The 23,904-nt window shown below is 41.4% G+C and overlaps 1 protein-coding gene across 4 annotated transcripts in view; it reads left to right on the top strand.

Moving 5' to 3' along the window:
* LOC115191954 (butyrophilin subfamily 2 member A2-like) overlaps positions 1–23,904 on the top strand; it is a 45,414-nt gene that overhangs the window by 13,936 nt on the left and 7,574 nt on the right. Inside the window, exon 27 of one of the 4 annotated variants that reach the window (XM_029750014.1) lies at positions 7,790–8,000. The exons of the other annotated variants lie outside the window; for them this stretch is intronic. Within the exon in view, the coding sequence (XP_029605874.1) occupies positions 7,790–7,962 (173 nt within the window). The 3' untranslated portion in view covers positions 7,963–8,000. Of the gene's footprint in view, positions 1–7,789; positions 8,001–23,904 lie in introns of those variants that run through there. 4 annotated transcript variants of the gene reach the window in all.

The following is a 23,904-nucleotide window of genomic DNA, read 5'->3' as shown; positions in this document are numbered from 1 at the left end:
GTCGGCCCGAGAATTGAACCCTGTGACACCCCCATAGAGACTCCCAGAGGTCCGATTTCACACTGAACTCTATCAGAGAAGTAGTGAGTGAACCAGGCGATGCAATCATTTGAGAAACCAAGGCTGTTGAGTCTGCCAATAAGAATGTTGTGATTGACAGAGTCAAAATCCTTAGCCAGGTCGATGAATACGGCTGCACAGTAATGTCTCTTATCGACGGCGGTTATGATATCGTTTAGGACCTTGAACGTGGCTGAGGTGCACCCATGACCAGCTCTGAAACCAGATTGCATAGCAGAGAAGGTACGGTGGGATTCGAAGTGGTCGGTAATATGTTTGTTAACTTGACTTTCAAAGACCTTAGAAAGGCAATGTAGGATAGATATAGGTCTGTAGCAGTTTGGGTCTAGAGTGTCTCCCCCTTTGAAGAGGGGGATGACCGCAATGAATTCACATATGGTGTCCAGGGCACAGCTGGGGGCAGAGGGTGGTCTATAGCAAGTGGCAACGGTGAGAGACTTGTTTCTGGAAAGGTGGATTTTTAAAAGTTAAAGCTCGAATTGTTTTGGTACAGACCTGGATGGTATGACAGAACTCTGCAGGCTATCTCTGCAGTAGATTGCAACCCCGCCCCCTTTGGCAGTTCTATCTTGTCTGAAAATGTTATAGTAGGGATGGAAAATTCAGGGTTTTTGGTAGTCTTCCTAAGCCAGGATTCAGACACGGCTAGGACATCCGGGTTGGCAGAGTGTGCTAAAGCAGTGAATAAAACAAAGTTAGGGAGGAGGCTTCTAATGTTAACATGCATGGAACCAAGGCGTTTACGGTTACAGAGGTCAACAAATGAGAGCACCTGGGGAGTAGGAGTGGAGCTAGGCACTGCAGGGCCTGGATTAACCTCTACATTACCAGAGGAACAGGGGAGGAGTAGGATAAGGGTACGGCTAAAGGCTATCAGAACTGGTCTTCTATTACGTTCAGAACAAAGAGTAAAAGGAGCAGGTTTCTGAGCGCGATAGAATAGATTCAAGGCATAATGTACAGATAAAGGTATGGTAGGATGTGAGTACATTGGAGGTAAACCTAGGCATTGAGTAATGATAAGAGAGATATTGTCTCTAGAGACGTTTAAACCAGGTGATGTCACCGCGTATGTGGGAGGTGGAACTAAATGGTGGGTTAAGGCATATTGAGCAGGGCTAGAGCCTCTACAGTGAAATAAGACAATAATCGCTAACCAGGACAGTAATGGACAAGGCATATTTATATTAGGAAGAGGCATGCGTAGCCGGGTGATCAATAGGGGTCCAGTGAGTGGTTGGGCTGGCTGGAGACACGGCGATTCAGATAGCTAGCAGGCCGGGGCTAGCTAGCAAGCTACCAGAAAGACGTCTCGATGGAGGAAAGTCTGTTTTAGCCTCCGCGTGTGGTGACGTCGATAGACCAGTTGTGATGGATAGTAGGGTTCCGAGTAGCAGAGGGGTCCAAGTCCAATTGGCAAAATAGGTATAGTGGCCCAAGAATTTGGCCGATGGATCTATACAGCTAACAGTCCAATATGCTCTAGACAGCTAGCGGGCCGCGACTAGCAGATGGGCATTCAGGGGACGTCGCGATGTAGAGGCCAGTTGAGTACCCCCTGGAGCAGATTACATCGTAGTCCAGTCGTGAAGGCTCGGTGGGGTTCCGTGCCCCGTACCGGCAGTAGAAGGGGTCCGGGTGTTGTAGCCCAGGAGTGGCTGATGGGCCTCTTTAGCTAGCTGGGAGAAAGGGCCTAGCATGGGCTAGCTCCAGGCTAATTTGTGCTTGCTTCGTGACCGACGTTAGCCGGAGTAGTCACTCGGATAGCAGCAAGCTAGCTGCGATGATCCAGGTGAAAATGACCAGAGCTTGCGGTTTGAATCCGGGGATATGGAGAAAAAAAGGTCCGGTATGCTCTGGTTTGAGTCGCGTTGTACAAACTGGCGAGAGCTTTCCGAGCTAAAGGTTAGCTGATGACCACTAGCAGTGGTTAGCTGACTACTAGCTAGTAGCTAGTGAGCTGGCTAGCTTCTGTTGGTGGATTCCGGATTCGAGGTAAATAAAAATACTTTTGAAAAAACAGATACACACTACATTGGGTGAGGCGGGTTGCAGGAGAGTATTTTGAAGTTTAGGTTTAGAAAAAAATATAAAAAAGATATGCGAAGAAAAATATATAAAAATATATATACATGGGACACGTACATACACCTTTGACAAATACATTTAAACTCCGTTTTTCACAATTCCTGACATTTAATCCTAGTAAAAATTCCCTGTTTTAGGTCAGTTAGGATTACCACTTTATTTTAAGAATGTGAAATATCAGAATAATAGTAGAGAGAATGATTTATTTCAGCTTTTATTTCTTTCATCACATTCCTAGTGGGTCAGAAGTTTACATACACTCAATTCGTTTTTGGTAGCATTGCCTTTAAATTGTTTAACTTGGGTCAAACGTTTCGGGTAGCCTTCCACAAGCTTCCCACAATAAGTTGGGTGAATTTTGGCCCATTCCTCCTGACAGGGATTGAGGTCAAGGCTTATTGATGGCCACTCAATACCTTGACTTTGTTGTCTTTAAGCCATTTTGCCACAACTTTGGAAGAATGCTTGGGGTCATTGTCCATTTGGAAGACCCATCTGCGACCAAGCTTTAACTTCCTGACTGATGTCTTGAGATGTTGCTTCAATATATCCACATCATTTTCCTACCTCATGATGCCATCTATTTTGTGAAGTGCACCAGTCCCTCCTGCAGCAAAGCACCCCCACAACATGATGCTGCCACCCCTGTGCTTCACAGTTGGGATGGTGTTCTTCGGCTTGCAAGCCTCCCCCTTTTCCTCCAAACATAACGACGGTTATTATGGCCAAACACTTCTATTTTTGTTTCATCAGACCAGCGGACATTTCTCCAAAAAGTACGATCTTTGTCCCCATGTGCAGTTGCAAACCGCAGTCTGGCTTTTTTTATGGCGGTTTTGGAGCAGTGTCTTCTTCCTTGCTGAGCCGCCTTTCAGGTTATGTCGATATAGGACTCGTTTTACTGTGGATATAGATCCTTTTGTACCCGTTTCCTCCAGCATCTTCACAAGGTCCCTTGCTGTTGTTCTGGGATTGATTTGCACTTTTCGCACCAAAGTGTGTTCATCTCTAGGAGACATCTAAGTAAAGGAATGCAATAAGAGAAAAATACATATAAATATATGGATGAGCAATTACAGAGCGGCATAGGCAAGATGCAATAGATGGTATAAAAAACAGTATATACAAACAAGATGAGTATTGCAATATATGTAAACACTATTAAAGTGGCATTATTAAAGTGACTAGTGATCCATTAATTAACATGGCCAATGATTTCAAGTCTGTATGTAGGCAGCAGCCCCACTGTGTTAGTGATGGCTGTTTAACAGTTTGATGGCCTTGAGATATTAGCAATTTTTCTGTCTCTTGGTCCAAGCTTTGATGCACCTGTACTGACCTCGCCTTCTGGATGGTAGTGGGGTGAACAGGCAATGGCTCGGGTGGTTGTTGTCCTTGATGATATTCTTGGCCTTCCTGTGACATCGGGTGCTGTAGGTGTCCAGGAGGGCAGGTAGTAACTTTCCACCTTCTCCACTTCTGTCCCGTCGATGTGGATGGGGGGTGCTCCTTCTGTGGTTTCCTGAAGTCCACGATCATCTCCTTTGTTTTGTTGACGTTGAGTGAGAGGTTGTTTTCTTGACACCACACTCCGAGTGCCCTCGCCTCCTCCCTATAGGCTGTCTCATCGTTGTTGGTAATCAAGCCTACCACTGTTGTGTCATCTGCAAACTTGATGATTGAGTTGGAGGCGTGCATGGCCACGTAGTCATGGGTGAACAGGGAGTACAGGAGGGGGCTGAGCACGCACCCTTGTGGGGCCCCAGTGTTGAGGATCAGCGAAGTGGAGATGTTTCCTACGTTCACCACCTGGGGGACGGCCCAACAGGAAGTCCAGGACCCAATTGCACAGGGCGGGGTTGAGACCCAGGGCCTCAAGCTTAATGATGAGCTTGGAGGGTACTATGGTGTTGAATGCTGAGATGTAGTCAATGAACAGGTATTCCTCGTCGCAGAAAATGTAAAACCATACAGATTGTAAATATGTGAAATCTCATCAGTGTGATGAAATTAGATGTGACACATTGTAACATTAAACATGATTGATTTTATATTAACATGATTTTGATTGTGGCTTTGTTTTTCAGATCAAATTAAGCTTGAACAGAGTAAATCAGGTAAGCTAACTGTTTCATTCTGGACACGTTTGTGGGAGATATTCTCATATGACATGTCTCGAACTCAAATTTCTAAGTCGAATATCTCAAGTTTAGATTTGACTCTGCTTCAACAATTTATTCATATTTTTACACTGACTTGAATTTTCACTCAACAGAGACAAAAAAACTATTTAAAAGGTAATTATTGAACATTCAAGATAATAAACTATGGCATAACATTGATAATCATGCCTAATTTCTTAGTTTGGTTTGCAATATATTTACCTAAGTATGTGTATTATGAATGTGCCCTGTTAGGGACAGAAAACTCTAAGGAAAAATGACCCGTCAAAGAAGCAATTCATCTCGAATGTAAAAATGTTTAACATTATTTTCCTACACAATCTTCATTGTAACATCTACATTTTACATTTACTTGGTATTTGTTTGTATGCAGATTAGCTCCAGGTGAAAGCATTCAAAGGTAGGAAAAACAATATGAAAAAATTGTTACAGGTTTTTGTTTACGTTTAGGGAAAGTTCAACTTAATTTTAGATGGTTCCTTAGTCTACGAGCCAGGATAAACTGTGATTCATGGTAATACGGGAGAGATATGGGCATGCAGTGGCCAAATCACCATTAATGGGGCAATCAGCAGTTGCTACTTCAATTTTCTGATTTATAAATTAATGATATGTACCCATAGATATTTGAAGAATATCACTTATAAATGCCTCATGAGCTTAGTTCAACTGTCATACCCCATCAGAACCCCAAATATACAGCTTGTTTTTACTACAATGTTTATAAACAAAGAAGAAAAAAAACATTGTTAAAAGTTGAATTTTAATATCATGGATGGTCAAACCTTGCATTCGTACAGCTCTGCTTATGAATTTGAGAGTGGTTACATTTCTCCAGCCCCATTCCTCAGCTTTTTTACTGAACCAGGAGTGGGGAGCCCGCTTGGTTATTGTTTCTACTTTCTTCTTTCTACTGCTTCTACTGCAGTTGAATAATAGGGCTGAATATTGATTTCCGCCTAAATATACATTCACAAATGTAATTATTTTTCATGAAGTGGCCATAAACAAAAACTGGTAATGTTGCATAGTTTTAGAAACGTCTGCAACTCCTTTCTGGTAAACATTTCTATAAATTGTTAAGGTGTACTCACGTTTGAGGACATAATACAAATATTATGGAAATATGAAAAGATAAAAAAAAAAAGTTTTTCCTATCCAACAAAAGTGGGGAAATAGAGCTTGAAATGACTGAAATGCTTTCTAAATATAGTAACAATCAAATTATAAACGACTTAGTATAAGATTTCACATCTCTTATCACTGTAAAATAAATATGATCATACTTAGACAGTCTGCCGACAGATTATTATTATTTTTTGGACTAAACGCCCACTGAGCAGCGCACAGACCATTCAAATGTGTGCAGACTCGTTACAACTTCAGCTTTACTTCTTCAGGATTGCTGTCCCTTCCACGGGACGGTTGAGCTAATGAAGGCTAATGCGATTAGCATGAGGTTGTCAGGAACAAGAACAATTCCCAACACATAGACATATCTGATATTGGCAAAAAGCTTAAATTCTTGTTCATCTAACTGCACTGTCCAATTTACAGTAGCTAATACAGTGAAAGAATACCATGCTATTGTTTGAGGAGAGTGCACATTTTTGAACATGAAAAGTTATTAATTAACAAATTAGGCACATTTGGGCAGTCTTGATACAACATTTTGAACAGAAATGCAATGGTTTATTGGATCAGTCTAAAACTTTGCACATACACTGCTTCCATCTAGTGGCAAAAATCTAAATTGCACCTTGGCTGGAATAATACATTATTGCCTTTCTCTTGCATTTCAAAGATGATGGTACAAATAAAATACAAACGAACAGTTGTTTTTTTATTTTCATTATCTTTTACCAGATCTATTGTGTTCTCCTACATTTCTTTCACATGTCCACAAACTTCAAAGGGTTTCCTTTCAAATGGTACCAAGAATATGCATATCCTTGCTTCAGGGCCTGAGCTACGGGCAGTTAGATTTGCGTATGTCATTTCAGGCAAAAATTTAAAAAAAGGGCTGGATCCTTCTTAAGCACAAAGTGATTTCATCTGTCTGTTGCCAAGAGAAAGTGATCTTAGTTCAATTCCATGAAATGTTCATGTTTAGATCTCTAAATCCAGCTGAGAATATCACAGCGAGATGAAACTAGTACTGTTGCATTCGCAAGATTCTCTCGTTTCATAAACATATTGCAAGCACAGCTGTGAGTTCCACAGACATAGGACATATATCCTTGATGTACACTGTAATTCAACTGTTTCACAGACACAGGAAATTGTTCATTTGACTGGATAGGCTAGAAAATGTGATACGTCACTCCCTATGCGCAAATATGGGGTCTGAAACCTGACATTCAAGTCAGCTCAGCTGGGAGAGTGGGAACGGAGAGCAGAGATGGGGCTTTCTTGCACTGTAGGCAAATATTTTTTATAACTAACTCAAAATAGAGCAGAGCCTGTCGTTTGCAATGGGAGCAATGAATCATAGTGAGCCGAACAAGAAAGGAGGTGGGTAAAGCCAAGCAGAGCTAGTGAGATCCTATTGGCGCGTTCTAGCATTTATTTGCATATTTCCATTAGCTTTAGTTAATGCCTACTCTGAAGTGCGCGTGTGCAAAAACTAAATTCGCACTTGAGTGTAGTGTTGATGGTACAGTAGGGTATTTGTTTATTTTTTATTTTTTTCAAGCAAAGTATAAGGGAGTTGTACTCCAGTCTAGTAGGTGGCGGTAATGCTACATTTATTGAATGCCAACTGCCGTTAAACCTCAAAGAAGAAGAATGAGAGACGACTCATTTTCATGTAATCTTAGTTAGATGTATTGCACGACTAAGATCTCCTCTGCAAAAACTTGAAATGTAATGACAGATTTAGTGAGTCATCTTAGATTAATTCTGACTATTTTGAGGAAGTGTATACTGGCTACGACGTCTCAAAATGGTTTTTAAGAGAGTATACGAGGACACTCATTTGGTTCAAACGTAAGCATGCTGACGCCTTAAGATATGGTACCCTACAACATTCACAGAGAGCTTTGTACACCAAATGTCTGTCGGAACCGGTCCAGAACCACTAAAAGTCCCCCCAAAAAACGAATAATTTTGTTAATTGGCCATGCAATCATGTTGATTACTTCCCTTTTAAAAGGATAGTGATTTTGTCAATGAGGCCCTTTATCGACTTCGCCAGAGTCAGATACCATTTTAATGTCTCCTTCCAGTATGAAAGAAGTTTGAGGAAGTTTCGCAAGCTAATGCTAAGTAGCGTTAGCGCAATGACTGAAAGTGTACAGGAACAGCTAGATAAAAGGTTCTAATTGCCAAAATCCAAAACTATCCCTTTAAGATAATTATTAAGTAGGCCTAGATCACACTACTTACATATCTTAATATTGGATGTCAATGAATAAAACCATATTCTCTTCCCTCAGAGAACATTACTATGGATGAAAAAACTGCTCACAGTGCTATTAGAGTGACTCAAGAAGGAAAGACAGCTCAGTACATCAAAGAAAAAGAAACGATGAAATCTTCCGATCGAAGGCATCCTCATGTATTGGCTAATCAGGGTTTCAGATCAGAACAACACTACTGGGGAAGTTAAGGTGAGGGATGAAACAGAAGATAAAGCAGTGGGTGACTGTGGGCCAGATATAATGCTGAGAGAACATCTACAGTCCCTGTAACACCTCATTATGAAGAAGGAAAGGGTTTCCATGTCAATACTGACCCTCTAACCTCAGTACCTGTGAGAGAAGATCTCTCTATGGTAGGAGTGTTTCTAGACTGTGATAAACACTCTCTGTCGTTTTATAATGTTGATACAGTCACATATCTACACTTTTTGGAATGCGGTGACCCCAAATCAAAGTTTATTTGTCATATGCGCCGAATACAACAGGTGTAGACTTTACAGTGAAATGCTTACTTACAGGCTCTAACCAATAGTGCAAAAAAAGGTATTAGGTGAACAATAGGTAAGTAAAGAAATAAAACAACAGTAAAAAGACAGTGAAAAAAAGTAGCGAGGCTACATACAGACACCGGCTTGTCAGGCTGATTGAGGTAGTATGTACATGTAGATATGGTTAAAGTGACTATGCATATATGATGAACAGAGAGTAACGGTAGCGTAAAGAGTGGTTGGCAGGTGGTGGGTGGCTGGACACAATGCAGATAGCCCGGTTAGCCAATGTGCGGGAGCACTGGTTGGTCGGGCCAATTGAGGTAGTATGTACATGAATGTATAGTTAAAGTGACTATGCATATATGATAAACAGAGAGTAGCAGCAGCGTGTTCAGCCCAGTCCTGGACAACATGACCCACACCCAATAACAATATTGGATGAAAACTAAGCGACGCGGGTTAAAACATGTCACATGTCCAACAATACTGCTCATCAATAGAACAGACATGATAAAGACAGGAACACGTGGTCAGAGATATAGTTTTTGACATGAGTGTTATTCATGATGCCCAGGTGTATATGGTTTGTCGTCTGAGACACAAGGGTATTCAAAACCACTACAATTGTTCAACTTGTTGTTACTTGTAGTGAGATTATTGATGTACACTGTAATAAAAGCTAGCAGAATCATATATTCTTTAATTCTGTTGAAAGGTATTTAGATAATGTCCCCGTTAAAAAATGTAAATATATTAATATCAAGAGTACAAGACTGACAGCTAAATATTTTCCATTTACCATCGTGTCCTGTCAGCTGCCACAATACAGCTTTTGTTTCAGATTCTAATGCTACACATCCTTGTGGTCTAGTTAGTGCACTGTACCGCGTGCATTGGACAGCAGCATGTCCCAATCAGATGGAGAAAATATGCTGGTTGTGCACTAAGGACAGCTCTCCTTTATAAAGGTCATACACATTTGCCTGTTGGCTAATACAAGCAAAGTATAGACTCGACGGTTTTGAATTTGTTATTGACGTAATTTTGATCAATTACATGAAATAGTTATGTTTTGTAAAACTATTTGAAAAACAACAGATGATAGGATTACTCAATACAATGACAAAATTGAAAAATCAAGACTGCTTTTAACCAACATGCATGTCTACAGGCTTTAGAATGGAGACCTGTCCTTAGCTAGTATGATCTAAGAAGTACATGTATATTTTTCAGTTTTCCTTCACTTGCATTGATTGTTAGCTAGCTGTGATTGAAGTTAGCAGAAATGTGTAATGGTTATGTAAAGAAAACAACCATGGATTGCAGTTTCTCCTGGTCCATAGACTACTTTCAGGAAAAGGAACCATCTAACATCAAGTTGTAAAATAGTGAACTACTCCTTTAAGATGAATGCGCTAACAATAAGTCGCTCTGGATAAAAGCATCTGATAAAAGACAAATGTCAATGTAGATGAACATGATTTGATATTCTATTATTTGTCTGAGTTAAATGCAAAAATAATACTACATACAATGCCTAGTGAAAGTATTCACATTCTGCAGCCTTAAAATTAAAAAAGGAATGAAATACACAACCTACTCCACATTTTAAAAGAGAAAGAAAATTATATAAACATTTCTAAATGAATAAAAAAACTCAAACCAATAACATGTATTAATATTTGTATTTATTTTCTTAGTCAACCTTGTGTTCTGTTTCTTTGTGTTCTTGAACGCAGTCCTGTCTTTCATTTTTGTTCATTGATTTCACCTGTGTTAGTTACTCACCTGGTCTCATCAGCTCCTTATTTAGTTCAGTTCATTCTGTTTTTGCCTTTGTGAGGTATTGTTCGTTATGACTCTACTAAGCCTTTCCCTAGCTCGGTTGTGTGCACCAGTTATAGCCTTCAGTCCTAGTTTTGATTCACCTGCCTGTTTGCCTACCTGTGCATGACCATTGCCTGCTTGTGACCATGATTCCAGCCCTTTTGCGAAGGCGAAATGAACACCTGCTGCGCTATGCGTGTGAATCTACACCTTTTTCTCCCTGAGTATTCATGACACATCTTGATTATGTCTTCATACATACTTGGTGGAAGCACCTTTGATAGCCATCACAGCAGTGAATCTTTTAGAATAAAACTATGCTCTGCACAACTCTCAGGGCAACATATATCCATTGTTTTTGTCAAAATTGCTCAAGCTCAGTAAATTTGGTTGGGAGTCATTGATGGACAGAGAAATCTAAACATTGATTTCTAAGCAAATTTAAGTCAGGACTGAGACTAGACCACTGAGGAACAAGCAACACCTCTTGGAAAGTCACTATGGTCTGTCTTTGGCATTAACATTTGTGTAATTGTCCCACTGAATAATACAACTATAATACTGTCAGGTATTTACTGTTTACATGGCTTTTGGAGTGGATTTTGAAACACAGGCTTCCTTATCACTGTGTTATACAGGACAGTAATGTGGAGTAAATGGTGGCAGCATCATGTTATGGTTATGCTTGTCACCGGCAGGGACTGGAGATTTTGTTATTCCTGACTTAATGCTTGACAATAAGAGACAAAGTTTGAATATTGCTGTCATCAATAATTCCCAACCAAATTGACTGAGCTTGAGCATTACATTTGACATTTTAGTAGACGCTCTTATCCAGAGCGACTTACAGGAGAAATTAGGTTTAAGCACCTTGCTGAAGGGCACATCGATAGATTTTTTAACTAGTCGGCTTAGGATTCGAACCAGCAACATTTCGGGTTACTGGCCTAACGCCCAATTTTGACAAAAACAATGGATATACCCTAAGAGTTGTGCAAGGTTAGTAACATCTTATTCAAAATGATTCACAGCTGTAATGGCTGCCTAAAGCGCTTCCACCAAGGATTAACTCTGGGTGTCAATACATTTTCATTTTTCATTAATTAGGAACATTTTCTATAACTTTTCTTCACTTTGAAAATGTGGAGTAGGTTGTGTAGATGGGTAGACTTTCACAAGCGACTGTATATTTTAACAATGGCTCCAATTGTGTACGTTTTATAGCAGTAATATTAGCAGTTATAAGATAAAACTTATCTAACAGCTGAAGGTCCAAAGTTCAGTATAACACAGTCTATTTGTTCAAGGGTTCCTACACATTGGTTGTGTGACCTAATGGTTTTAGCTTTGAGACACAACGTGGAATTTAATCAAATGACCAGGGTCACATTAAGGGATGTGCAACATACTGAAAATTGCACCCTGTGTTTAATGGTGCAATGGATTAAACTTCTTCTAATACCTGCAATTATGATGATATTGTCATCACAGTGATATTCTGATCTTTACGACAGGAGTGTGGCTGAATTTGATGATACTGGCAGCTCTCACAGTCCTCATGGCAGCTCAAAGTCCTGGTGAGCATATCAACTGTTTGCTAGTTGCAAAAGCTCCTACATTTATCCTCTTCATAATCCATAAACATATGTATCCCTTATGAACTATACATAATGAATTACAATGCCCCACACAGGTAGTAATAACTGCTCATCAACACCTATAACCATAGTCATAGAGGATTCAGACCAGGCTATATAAAGCCTTGTGAAGCAATGTGTTATAATGCCCTATTTAAATGTATTATTTGCACTTCCTCTTACAAGCACTACATGCCCCTCCTACCCCAGCGGTCTTCACCTTGTGGTTCCCTCATGTTCCGGTCTTGACCCGGTGGAACTGCTCTATCTTTATCCTCACTTTAATGCGGAAAGATTGGAGGTACACTGGTACTGGTCCGGTGACTTCAACCGACCTGCCAAGTTGTACAAAGATCACACGATCCAGGATGGTCCTGTGGACCCCCGGTACAGGGGCAGGGTGTCTCTAACTGGGGGGCTGGAGAGAGGGAACGTGTCCCTGACACTGGAGAAGATCACACTGGAAGACAGGAAGTATCGGTGCCGTGTCAGCAACGCACAGTGGTATGAAAAGGCCAGTGTCTTCCTCACAGTAAATGGCAATGGACTGAAGACTGCACTATGCTTATGTAGAACATGTGGAATGGGTAGATGCAGTGCCTTCAGAAAGTATTCACACCCCTTGACTTTTTGCACATTTTGTTGTATTATAGCCTGAATTTTAAATGGTTTAAATGTAGATGTTGTGTCACTGATCTACACATAATAACCCATAATGTCAAAGTGGAATAATGTTTTTAGAAATGTTTACAAATAAAAGAAAAAGAAAAAGACAAAATGTCTCGAGTCAAAAATTATTTTTTGTTATGGCAAGCCTAAATAAGTTCAGGAGTAAAATGTGCTTAATAAGTCACATAATAAGTTGCATGGACTCACTCTGTATGCAATAATGGTGTTTAAAATGATTTTTAAATCACTACACCATCTCTGTACCCCACACATACAATTATATGTATGGTCCCTTAGTCGAGCAGTAAATTTCAAGCACAGATTCAAGCACAAAGAACAGGGAGGTTTTCCAATGGTTCGCAAAGAAGGGCACCTATTGGTAGATGGGTAAAAAAAGCAGTCATTGAGTATCCCTTTGAGCATAGTGAAGCTATTAATTACACTTTGGATGGTGTATCAACAAACCCAGTCACTACAAAGATACAGGCGCTCTTCCTAACTCAGTTTCCGGAGAGGAAAGAAACCGCTCAGGGATTTCACCATGAGGCCAATGGTTACTTTAAAACAGTTACAGGGTTTAATGGCTGTGATAGGAGATAACTGAGGATGGATCAACAACATTGTAAATGATCCACAATAATAACACACAAGACAGGGTGAAAAGGAAGCCTGTACATAATACACATATTTTAAAACATGCATCTTGTTTGCAATAAGGCACTAAAGTAATACTTCAACAAATGTAGTAAAGAAATGAAATCTTTGTCCTGAATACAAAGTGTTTTGGGCAAATCCCACACAACACTGAGTACCTTCATATTTTCAAGCATGGTGGTGGATGCGTCATGTTAGGGGTATGCTTGTCATTTTTTATGGATAAAAATAAATATAATAGACCTAAGATTTGTCCATTGTGGATTGCCCTTCTAGCCGATCAGAAACGAGTACCCAACAATGCTTCTTTCTTTTATACTCAGCAAACAAAGAAGCATCCTCTCACTGTCAACTGCATTTATTTTCACCAAACTTAACATGTGTAAATATTTGTATGAACATAACAAGATTCAACAACTGAGACATAAACTGAAGAAGTTCCACAGACATGTCACTAACAGAAATGTAATAATGTGTCCCTGAACAAAGGGGGGGGGGGTCAAAATTAAAAGTAACAGTCAGTATCTGGTGTGGCTACCAGCTGCATTTAGTTCTGCAGTGCATCTCCTCCTCATGGACGGCACCAGATTTGCCAGTTCTTGCTGTGAAATGTTGCCCCGCTCTTCCACCAAGGCACCTGCAAGTTCCCGGACATTTCTGTGGGGAATGGCCCTAGCCCTCACCCTCCGATCCAACAGGTCCCAGACATGCTCAATGGGATTGAGATCTGGGCTCTTCACTGCAGAACACTGACATTCCTGTCTTGCAGGAAATCACGCACATAACGAGCAGTATGGCTGGTGGCATTGTCATGCTTGTCAGAATGAGCCTGCAGGAAGGGTACCACATGAGGGAGGAGGATGTCTTCCCTGTAACGCACAGCGTTGAGATTGAGACTGCAATGACAACAAGCTCAGTCCGATGATGGTGTGACACACCGCCCCAGACCATGACGGACCCTCCACCTCCCCCTCCAGATTACAGGCCTCGGTGTAACACTCATTACTTCGACGATAAATGCGAATCCGACCATCACCCCTGGTGAGACAATACCGCGACTCGTCAGTGAAGAGCACTTTTTGCCAGTCCTGTCTGGTCCAGCGACGGTGGGTTTGTACCCATAGGCGACGTTGTTGCCGGTGATGTCTGGTGAGGACCTGCCGTACAACAGAACTACAAGCCCTTAGTCCAGCCTCTCTCAGCCTATTGCGGACAGTCTAAGCACTAATGGAGGGATTGTGCGTTCCTGGTGTAACATCTTTCTTTTGGTGTTTTTCAGAGTCAGTAGAAAGGCCTCTTTAGTGTCCTAAGTTTTCATAACTGTGACCTTAATTGCCTACGGTCTGTCAGCTGTTAGCGTCTTAACGACCGTTCCACAGTTGCATTTTCATGAATTGTTTATGGTTCATTGAACAAGCATGGGAAATAGTGTTTAAACCCTTTACAATAAAGATCTGTGAAGTTATGTTTTTTTACGAATTATCTTTTTAAGACAGGGTCCTGAAAAAGGGCTGTTTCTTTTTTTTGCTGAGTTTATATGACACTCAATTTTTGCTGTTTATGTGCAGTGTGTTCCCTGGGCTAGTCTGGGCAGGTGAAGGGATAGGACCGCTAGTCTTATCTATTGAATGGAATCCACTGCACTGTGGTAGGGTAGAGAGTTCAGTAAGTTGGGTAGAGAGTTCAGAACGATGGGTAGAGAGTTCAGTAAGATGGGTAGAGACCAAACAAAAGATGGGTAGTGTAGAGGGTGCATCTATAGAAAAATAAATTATAGTGGATACAAAATAACCGATTGGCAGTCGGCAGAAACCTGGCGGGATGTGGTTGGAGCCGGACGGGGCAGGGGCGATGGGTTTGTAGCTCATCGTGATGTCACTGCGGACCTCCCCGTACGACGACGCGTCGCTGCCGTCTGTTCCGTCGACCCGGTGCTTATACAGCTTTACTGGTGGGCTGGGCCCCTGAGAGCTAGGAAGAGAAAGTCATGGTCTTATGTTCATGTATGACATTCATTAACTATACTGTCAGTCTAGCCTGGTCCAGAATACACTGTGTGCTATGCAAGTATTGTTGAATGTTCTGTATGGCCAATTGGGTTTGGCATGACAATGATTGAGGAATGTTGTTTAACTCATACAGATTTGGACCAGGCTGTCATGATGTTGTCAGTGGATTACTGACGTTTGCAAACATATGACTTAGCTAGCGTGTAATCCAACAACCCCAGCTGGTTTCAAACATTTGTCACAACAGTGCCTGTTTCCTCTAGCTACATCAGCTTAGCGGGCAACTTTTCACAGTAAGTCAGTACCTCACCTGGTCGTAGCCTATCTTAAAATGACTGCACTAACTAACGTTAGCTAGTTGGCTAGGTAGCCAAGCTAACGTTAGCTAACTGTAGCTCGCTATCTAGTTACCGGACCAAAGGTCGACGAGCTGACATCTTGCTTCAGATAAAGTCAAATTAATAGATACAAAACTGGTTAGCGGGTGACCTAACTTGTAATTGCAATGACTTTGTTCATCACTGCTAATGTCATAGCTAGTTACTTGGCAAGGAAGGTAGCTTGCTACATTAACTAGCTGTTTGCTGACAGGTTTGAATTAGGTGTGGAACAGGCTTGCTGGCTTACGTTATCTAGCAAGGTGCACAACAAGGTACATACAGTTGAAGTCGGAAGTTTACATACACCTTAGCCAAATACATTTAAACTCAGTTTTTCACAATTCCTGACATTTAATCTTAGTAAAAATGTATTTTGATTTTCCCATGATGTCAAGCAAAGAAGCACTGAGTTCGAAGGTAAGCCTTGAAATACATCCACAGGTACACCTCCAATTGACTCAAATTATGTCAATTAGCCTATCAGAAGCTTCTAAAGGCCATGACACAATTTTCTGGAATTTTTAAAGCTGTTTAAAGGCACAGTCAACTTAGTGTATGTAAACTTCTGACCCCCTGGAATTGTGATAGAGTGAGATATAAGTGAAATAATCTGTCTGTAAACAATTGTTTGAAAAATTAATTATGTCATGCACAAAGTAGATGTCCTAACCGACTTGCTAAAACTATCGTTTGTTAACAAGAAATTTGTGGAGTAGTTGTAAAATGAGTTTTAATGACTCCAACATAAGTGTATGTAAACTTTCAACTGTAGCTATAACGTTCTAGTTACAGAATGAATTTGCGTTCCATAGGTTTTAGTATCTAAGTGGCCATTCAAAAAAATCAAGGGGAATTCTTTCGAAATGTACCTTTCTAGGGAAAGATTTTCAGCCAGGTCGAAAAAGCAGCTTCCTTTCTCCTGCTGAAAGGGGCGTGGCTGTTGATGCAAAGATGAACTGAATATTTATAAGGTGGCGCCTTGTCATTGGCTGAATGAGGCTGAACATATCAAAGGTGAGCAGAACTGTCTATTTATCAGCGCCTTCCCTTCTATTTATTTAGAGGGTTCAGCACTGGTGTGTATTTTTTCATAATCTCTTTGGTATTCAGAGTTTGAGTGTAAAGAAAAAATCAGTTATAGGGATTATGTGATGGGGCACATCCCAATGATTTATTTCCCCTGTGGTTACATGATTTGTGGGCATGTCGATTTGATGGCTTTCCAGGTCGTCTTTTTCACAGTCACACTACACATATTATCAGATCTCACAACACCTGGATAAGTGTTTAACATTTCCGAAATCCCATCAATATGATATAGCAATCTTCTGAGATGCGTAGTGTCGACCTTTATAGTCACCTTTTGTCAACCATTAACCCATGTTGCTGCAAGGAACGGGAAAGTGAAAGCACAATGAAATATATAGGGAGGGAGTGAGCAAGAAAAATTACTTTTGCTCTTACTAACTATTCTGTTTGCATTCTCACCTTACGGTAGAATTGAAATGCACGGGATGTATGTTGGAGGGTCATGAATCTGTTGGATCATCGGAGGATCCCTAAAGTGAGGATACATTTGATGGTTACGACCGTTGGAAATCGAGGCATCATGCACTTAGGTACAAATGCATTTTCTATGACTTCTCCAGTAAAAGATTAGATTAAATTTAAATGAAAGGTTATCAGTTACCTCTTAATTGAAAATAGTTCTGCTTCTTCTATCCCCCTTATCGCAACTCTTCACTTGCTTTTGTCTATTGCATCTATAGGAAATATTACATGTGTGACTTGCCCCTTGGATTTGTTACATTTGTTGTTTTCCTTTCATAGTAATAGGACATTTTGTTTGATTTATTCTCAATGTATTATTTCTAGTAATGTTGTATTATGCGAATTACTATTAGGCATGTATTCTATATTCTTCCATTAAACCCAGTTAAAATGACTACTATGCGTGTACTTTTCTAAAATGGCTGCTAGTGCTAGTGTGGCTATTTAACCAATATACTGTAGCAGTAGTAAAAAGATAAAACCAATGTCTCAAAGTCCAAAGTTCAGCCTCACAGACTCCGTCTGTTCATTCACCTTAACCTGGTTGTCAATTAACCCAATAGCTTCACTTCTGAGACAAAAGGGGGGGAATCTGATTTGACCATGAGTGTACAAAACATTAGGAACAACTGCTCTTTTCATGACAGACTGACCAAGTGAATCCAGGTGAAAGTTATTTTATTTTATTGTAAATCCACTTCAATCAGTTTAGATGAAGTGGAGGAGATGGGTTAAAGAAGGATTTTTACACCTTGAGACAATGGACACATGGATTGTGTATGTGCGCCATTCAGAGGGTGAATGGGCAAGACAAAATATTTAGGTGCCTTTGAATGGGGTATGGTAGTAGGTGCCAGGCGCAGGTGCGGTTTAAGTGTGTCAAGAACTGCAACGCTGCTGGGTTTCTCAAGCTCAATAGTTTCCTGTATGTATGAAGAATGGTCCACCACCCAAAGGACATATAGCCAACTTGACACAACTGTGGGAAGCATTGGAGTCAACATGGGCATAATCATTATAAAAATTTTTGTTACTTTATTGGTCAAGTATTTTGATACTTTGTATGTACCTACAATGTTTCTCTCTCTCAGGCTACCGAACACCTAAATCATGATAATGTCATTCTGATGTCCTTTATCTTTCATGCAGGGTTGTGTCTGAGGGTGCTGATATTGGTTGCTCTCACAGTTCCCATCAGAGCAGCTCAACCTGGTGAGAATGTTTAAACTGTTAATTACATAAGTAACTGAAAGGAAACAGTTTTCTGGTCACAGAAAGTAATTTCAATGGAGATCCAGTTCAGGACTATGCTTAATCTGTGTCCAGGATACTGGCCCTGGGAGTCTAGCACAAATCAGTCACCATCTCTTTCTCTCCCTCTTTCTCCCCATCTCTCCTTCTCCAGCCCAGGAGACATTCACCTTAACTGTCCCTGATGGTCCAACCTCGACCCTGTCTGGCTCCTCTGTCTCTCTACTCTGTCAAGTTTCACCTCTCTTCAATGCTGAGCCATTGGAGGTGCGCTGGTATCGTTCCAGTAACTTTCACAGTCCTGTCCTGTTGTACAAAGATCACAAGATTCAGGAGGCCCCTGTGGACCCACGGTACAGGGGCAGGGTGTCTCTAACTGGGGGGATGGAGAGAGGGAATGTGTCCCTGACACTGGAGAGAGTCACAGTGGAAGACAGGGGGGAGTATGTGTGCCAAGTCACCAGTAAACAGTGGTATGAAAAGGCCAGTGTTTTCCTCACAGTGAATGGTAAGGGTTATCTCTCAAATTGATGGTGAAACTGTGTATTGTGGTGTCACCCCCGAAGCACCTAATCCTAGATCAGCACTCCTACTATGAGACACTTTATGAATACAGGCCCTGGAGTCTTTGGTACCACAGAGTTAAAAAAAAATGGCAGTTGCATTTGCTACCTCTCAGTTTATAATGGGTGGGTTTAATTTGTGGAACGTTCCAACAGGAATCTGTTCCAAAAACTTCGTAAATAACAAGGATACCAACAAACACATACAAAGTAGCATGATCAATTCACCTAGCTAACTAGCTGCCGATTAGGCATCAACTAACCACGTAGCTTATTCTTAATGTTTGTCTAAAGGCTACCAGAGTGAGGACAGACATTTTTCGGAATAAACGTGGTGAGTGAAAAACATAACAAAATTGCCCTCTCCCTACCCAGTATCTTATTCTGCAGTTATACAACTTTGTATGCGTTGCTTGTTGGCAACCTTGATATTTACGAAGTGTTTGGAACAGATTCCTGTTGGAACGTTCCACCAATTATACCCACCTGTTACAATTGCATTAGGAGTACAGAACCTACAAACTTCAGCTGTATTAGGGGCATCCATGTATTGTAAAAAAAAAAAAAATGGCCAAACCACCTTTAACCTCTACAGCCAGTGTAATCCCGTGGCGCGATATTCAAATACCTTAGAAATGCTATTACTTCAATTTCTCAAACATATGACTATTTTACACCATTTTAAAGGCAAGACTCTCGTTAATGTAACCACACTGTCCGATTTCAAAAAGGCTTTACAACGAAAGCAACACATTAGATTATGTCAGCAGAGTACCCAGAAAGAAATAATCAGACACCCATTTTTCAAGCTAGCATATAATGTCACATAAACCCAAACCACAGCTAAATGCAGCACTAACCTTTGATGATCTTCATCAGATGACAATCCTAGGACATTATGTTATACAATACATGCATGTTTTGTTCAATCAAGTTCATATTTATATCAAAAACCAGCTTTTTACATTAGCATGTGACTAGCATGTGACTAGCATTCCCACCCAACACTTCCGGTGAATTTACTAAATTACTCACGATAAACGTTCACAAAAAACATAACAATTATTTTAAGAATTATAGATACAGAACTCCTTTATGCACTCGCTATGTCCGATTTTAAAATAGCTTTTCGGTGAAAGCACATTTTGCAATATTCTGAGTAGATAGCCCGGCCATCACAGGCTAGCTATTTTGACACCCACCAAGTGTGGTACTCACCAAACTCCGATTTACTATTAGAAAAGTTTGATTACCTTTGCTGTTCTTCGTCAACATGCACTCCCAGGACTTCTACTTCAATAACAAATGTTGGTTTGGTTCCAAATAATCCATAGTTATATCCAAATAGCAGCGTTTTGTTCGTGCGTTCAAGACACTATCCGAAGGGTAAAGAAGGGTGAGGCACCGACGCGTTTCGTGACAAAAAAATTCTAAATATTCCATTACCGTACTTCGAAGCATGTCAACCTCTGTTTAAAATCAATTTTTATGCTATTTTTCTTGTAGAAAAGCGATAATATTCCGACCCGGAGTCGTTGTTTTCGTTCAAAGAGAGAGAAAGTAAACATGGTGTCGGCTCGTGCACGCGCCTCCAGTCTCATTGTCCTCAGATCGACCATTATCCAAATGCGCTAATGTTTTTCAGCCATGGCCTGCAAAGCCACCATTAATCTTTCTGGCACCTTCTGAGAGCCTATGGGGGCGTTAGAAAATGTCACGTTATGCCAGAGATCCCCTGTTTTGGTTAGAGATGATCAAGAAGGCCATGAAATGGTCAGAGAGAGCGCTTCCTGTTTGGAATCTTCTCAGGTTTTGGCCTGCCAAATGAGTTCTGTTATACTCACAGACACCATTCAAACAGTTTTAGAAACTTTAGGGTGTTTTCTATCCAAAAATTATATGCATATTCTAGTTACTGGGCAGGAGTAGTAACCAGATTAAATCGGGTACGTTTTTTATCCGGCCGTGCAAATACTGCCCCCTATTCCCAACAGGTTTAAGTAACTTCGAACTAAATAACTGAAAGTTGATTTGAGTTGTTTGGCAATGACATTTAAAAACTTTCATTGATGCCCCTATCACTCCTATTGAATGTTAGCTAGTGGTGGCTAAAGTTAGGTGAAGTTTGTCGTGATTGTTTAAAAGAAAACCAAACCATGGAATACCGGTTTTCATGGCCAATAGACTACTTTCAGAGTGAGGAACCATCTAACATTAAATTGTAAAATACATTAACTCAGCAAAAAAAGAAACGTCTCTTTTTCAGGACCTTGTCTTTCAAAGATAATTCGTAAAAATCCAAATAACTTCACAGATCTTCATTGTAAAGGGTTTAAACACTGTTTCCCAAGCGTGTTTAATGTACCATAAACAATGAATGAATATGCACCTGTGGAATATTTGTTAATACACTAACAGCTTACAGACGGTAGGCAATTAAGGTCACAGTTATGAACACTTAGGACACTAAAGAGGCCTTTTTACTGACTCTGAAAAACACCAAAAGAAAGATGCCCAGCGTCCCTGCTCATCTGCGTGAACGTGCCTTAGGCATGCTGCAAGGAGGCATGAGGACTGCAGATGTGGCCAGGGCAATAAATCGCAATGTTCGTACTGTGAGACGCCTAAGACAGCGCTACGGGGAGACAAGACGAACAGCTGATCATCCTCACAGTGGCAGACCAAGTGTAACAACACCTGCACAGGATTGGTAGATCCGAACATCACACCTGCAGGACAGGTACAGGATGGCAACAACAACTGCCTGAGTTACACCAGGAATGCACAATCCCTTCATCAGTGCCCAGACTGTCCGCAATAGGCTGAGTGAGGCTGGACAGGGCTTGTAGGCCTGTTGTAAGGCAGGTTCTCACCAGACATTACCGGCAACAACGTCGCCTGTGGGCACAACCCACCGTCGCTGGACCAGACAGGACTGGCAAAAGTGCTCTTCACTGACTAGTCATGGTTTTGTCTCACCAGGGTTGATGGCCGGATTCACTTTTATCGTCGAAGGAATGAGCGTTGCACCGAGGCCTGTACTCTGGAGCGGGATCGATTTGGAGGTGGAGGGTCCATCATAGTCTGGGGCGGTGTGTCACAGCATCATCGGACTGAGCTTGTTGTCATTGCAGGCAATCTCAACGCTGTGCGTTACAGGGATTACATCCTCCTCCCTCATGTGGTAACCTTCCTGCAGGCTCCTCCTGACATGACCCTCTAGCATGACAATGCCACCAGCCATACTGCTCGTTCTGTGCGTGGTTTCCTGCAAGACAGGAATGTCAGTGTTCTGCCATGGCCAGCAAAGAGCCCGGATCTCAATCCCATTGAGCATGTCTGGGACCTGTTGGTTCAGAGGGTGAGGTCTAGGGCCATTCCCCCCAGAAATATCTGAGAACTTGCAGGTGCCTTGGTGGAAGAGTGGGGTAACATCTCACAGCAAGAACTGGCAAATCTGGTGCAGTCCATGAGGAGGAGATGCACTGCAATACTTAATGGAGCTGGTGGCCACACCAGATACTGACCCCCCCCCCCCCCCTTTGTTCAGGGACACATTATTCCATTTCTGTTAGTCACATGTCTGTGGAACTTGTTCAGTTCATGTCTCAGTTGTTGAATCTTGATATGTTCATACAAATATTTACACATGATAAGTTTGCTGAAAATGAACGCAGTTGACCGTGATATGACGTTTCTTTTTTTGCTGACTTTATCTTGCATTCTTCCAAATGATTCTGTCATTCAATCTGTGTCCTAATAGTTGTGGCTTGTCCCCCCTTATCTGTCCATTAGTAACAGGTAGTGAACCAGTTCTCTCTGTAGCTGAAGCAAGAGGAGGAGGAGGTCAGGTGAACGTTACCTGTTTATCAGAGGGTTGGTCACCACAACCTAAACTCACCTGGAGAAACAAAGATGGGACAGAGATCAGAAATGAACAAGAAGTGCTCAACACTTCTGGTAATTACATTTTGGTACTTCCTCACACCGTCTCTGCTCTGCTGACACAAATGTTCTGGTACCTGTGGTTTGGGTTAAAAATCTGACCTGGGTTGTGGTGTACTCTCAGTTACATTACTTTGTGTAAGTTGATGGGTTCAGATTTCTAAACTTTGAATATTAATAATCACGCTAGAGAAATGAGGGGAGCCGTAGTCTAGGGTCTACACCAGAAGTTAATGGTTATCTGTAGGAGGAATGTATTTTAATGTTTTTTTTATTTTACTAGGCAAGTCAGTTAAGAACAAATTCATATTTACATTGACGGCCTAGGAACAGTGGGTTAACTGCCTTGTTCGGGGCAGAAGGACACATTTTTACCTTGTCAGCTCAGGGATTTGATATAGCAACCTTTCGGTTACTGGCCCAACGCTCTAACCACTAGGCTACCTGCCGCCCCAAACTGGTGGATGTTGTTAAGCTTGGAATGTACTGAGTGCAGGGAAGACGATCAGATATTGGCAGGCGCTGATAAGGGTGGAGAGCTGTGGATTAGTGAGGAAGGGGGTCGAGGTCAGATCAGGTCACATTAAGGGAGAAGGAACAGTTTATTGCCCGTATCCCTTAACTTCCTGCCTAGCAATAAAAATGTTGTGTTTAGAGAGGAGGAGACTCCACCCAAATTTGCATACCGCCCAAACAGATCCACAGATGATGCAATCTGTATTGCACTCCACACTGCCCTTTCCCACCTGGACAAAAGGAACACTTATATGAGAATGCTATTCATTGACTACAGCTCAGCGCTGGTTCAACACCATTGTACCCTCAAAGCTAATTACTAAGCTAAGGATCCTGGGACTAAACACCTCCCTCTGCAACTGGATCATGGACTTCCTGACGGGCCGCCTCCAGGTGGTGAGGGTAGGTAACAATACATCTGCTACGTTGATCCTCAACACTGTAGCTCCCCAAGGGTGCGTGTTCAGTCCCGTCCTGTACTCCCTGTTCAGCCACGACTGCATGGGCAGGCACGACTCCAACACCATCATTAAGTTTGCAGACGTCACAACAGTGGTAGGCCTGATCAACTACAATGACGAGACAGCCTATAGGGAGGAGGTCAGAGACCTGGCCGGGTGGTGCCAGAATAACTACC

This window comes from Salmo trutta, chromosome 4, assembly GCF_901001165.1.
Source record: "Salmo trutta chromosome 4, fSalTru1.1, whole genome shotgun sequence".
Taxonomy (NCBI): Eukaryota; Metazoa; Chordata; class Actinopteri; order Salmoniformes; family Salmonidae; genus Salmo; species Salmo trutta.
This window is presented reverse-complemented; position numbering and strand designations above follow the sequence as displayed.